A 1,676-nucleotide genomic window follows, 5' to 3' on the forward strand; every position below is an offset into this window, starting at 1 on the left:
GGGACCCTCTCCCCGCCTCACCTGACCACGGTCCTGAGCAGGGCCGACCGGGCCTCGTTGTGGAAGGTGATCACCACGCTGGTGGCCGGCAGGTCCTCCCGCCACTGCTTCCGCTGACACCTGAGGGAGAGAGAAGTCTGGCCTCCGAACCAGGGACCGGGCCAGCCACGCCAGGCCCCTGGAGGGCACAGGCGGGTTGACCCGCCCGGAGGGACCGCCCCGATGCACCTGGTGTCTGCAGGAGGCCCTGGCTATCCTGAGATGCAGTCACAGCAAGACACGAGGAAATAGAAAAATGCTCCCGGAAGTACTTGTTTGTGTGATTAAATGTATCTGTATTGATGTCAGAGAGGAAGGGAGAGGGAGAGAGAGAAACATCCATGATGAGAGAGAATCCTGGATCGGCTGCCTCCTGCACGCCCCACACTGGGGATGGAGCCCGCAACCCGGGCATGTGCCCTGACCGGGAATGGAACCGTGACCTCCTGGTTCATAGGCCGACGCTCAACCACTGAGCCACACCGGCCGGGCAAAGGCGTCCCTGTTTAATGGGAAATCCACGGGAGAGGGAAGATGAGTTAAAATCTCCAGATCGCAGCCATGGCTACAAGCATTCAGCAGTTAGGACCGAGGGGGAGGTCAGGCGGCTGCGGACAGGGACCAGCGGGTCCACGCGACCAGCGCGCTTACGGGGAAACGGCCGACAGACACTGGTTTTCCTTCCTGGCTGAGAAAACCGCTTCCGAGGAGCAGATCTTGCAAATGAGCAAGAAAATCAGTGCAATTAAAAAGCAATTAAAAAGGTCCGAGTCACAGCACGGGCCTCTTTTGTTTATTTTCGGTGTTTGCACGGCGTGGCTGAATGAATCACGAGGGAACAGCATGATATACCGGTCGGGGGGGGAAACGCATCCTGGGATTAATGCCGTCCTTCCTCACAGCTCCTGAGGCTAAGCCTTCAAAGACAAGCGGGCTGACAGGACGGCATTTCCTCCCGGTTTCAAGAATTAGCTGATTGTCAGACGAAGGAAGAATCTGCAGGGCTCAACTATAAACAAATCACCGGAGAACATCGCCCCTACAACTGGGCCTGTGATGTAAAGCCTCCTGTTAGGAGGCCGCCGCCCCAGCAGCCAGTCCCTCTCCGCACAGTGGGCGCGCGTGGGCGCACAGTGGGCCTGCTGGGCCCAGCAGAGGCCTCCATCGCGGACCCAGCCCTGGGAGAATCAGAAAAGGGAGGAGGCCGCTTTTTTTTCATGCTCACATCGTAGTCGGCTTAACCGATCCAATCACGCCCTATTCTCTCCTCTCTCCTTTCCCTTTTCTCCGTGGGAAGCCGGGTCTCCCAGGAGCCCTGCGAAGCCTCGGGGCCCGGGAGGCATTCCTCAGAAGGCACGTCACCTCCATTAAAATTCCTCTGCGGTCCTAAGGAATTGGCCATCAGGACATGGAGGAGGCACCCCCATTTTGTAAGTGAAAGACCAAGGAATAGGTTCCGGCCCGTGAGGTCAGAGGGAGTATGCGTGTGTGTCTGTAAGTGCATCTGGAGCCTCAGTCCTCGCTGTGAGCCAAGAAAGGGAGGCAGGGCTTGGGGAGTTTCTTTAAAAGAAACAATAAATCTTACGTCTAAAGAGCCACGTCCGTGCCAGGCAGACTTGACTGCCCCAGAGCCGGGG

At 57.8% G+C, this 1,676-nt stretch overlaps 1 protein-coding gene across 1 annotated transcript in view; it reads right to left on the reverse strand.

Moving 5' to 3' along the window:
* The window catches only part of GALNT2 (polypeptide N-acetylgalactosaminyltransferase 2), a 49,724-nt gene that overhangs the window by 15,045 nt on the left and 33,003 nt on the right, over positions 1-1,676 (reverse strand). The window contains exon 4 of the mRNA XM_014535979.1: positions 22-120. Within this exon, the coding sequence (XP_014391465.1) occupies positions 22-120 (99 nt within the window). The remainder of the gene's footprint in view (positions 1-21; positions 121-1,676) is intronic.

The sequence above is a fragment of the Myotis brandtii genome, unplaced genomic scaffold (assembly GCF_000412655.1).
Source record: "Myotis brandtii unplaced genomic scaffold, ASM41265v1 scaffold1026, whole genome shotgun sequence".
Lineage (NCBI taxonomy): Eukaryota > Metazoa > Chordata > Mammalia > Chiroptera > Vespertilionidae > Myotis > Myotis brandtii.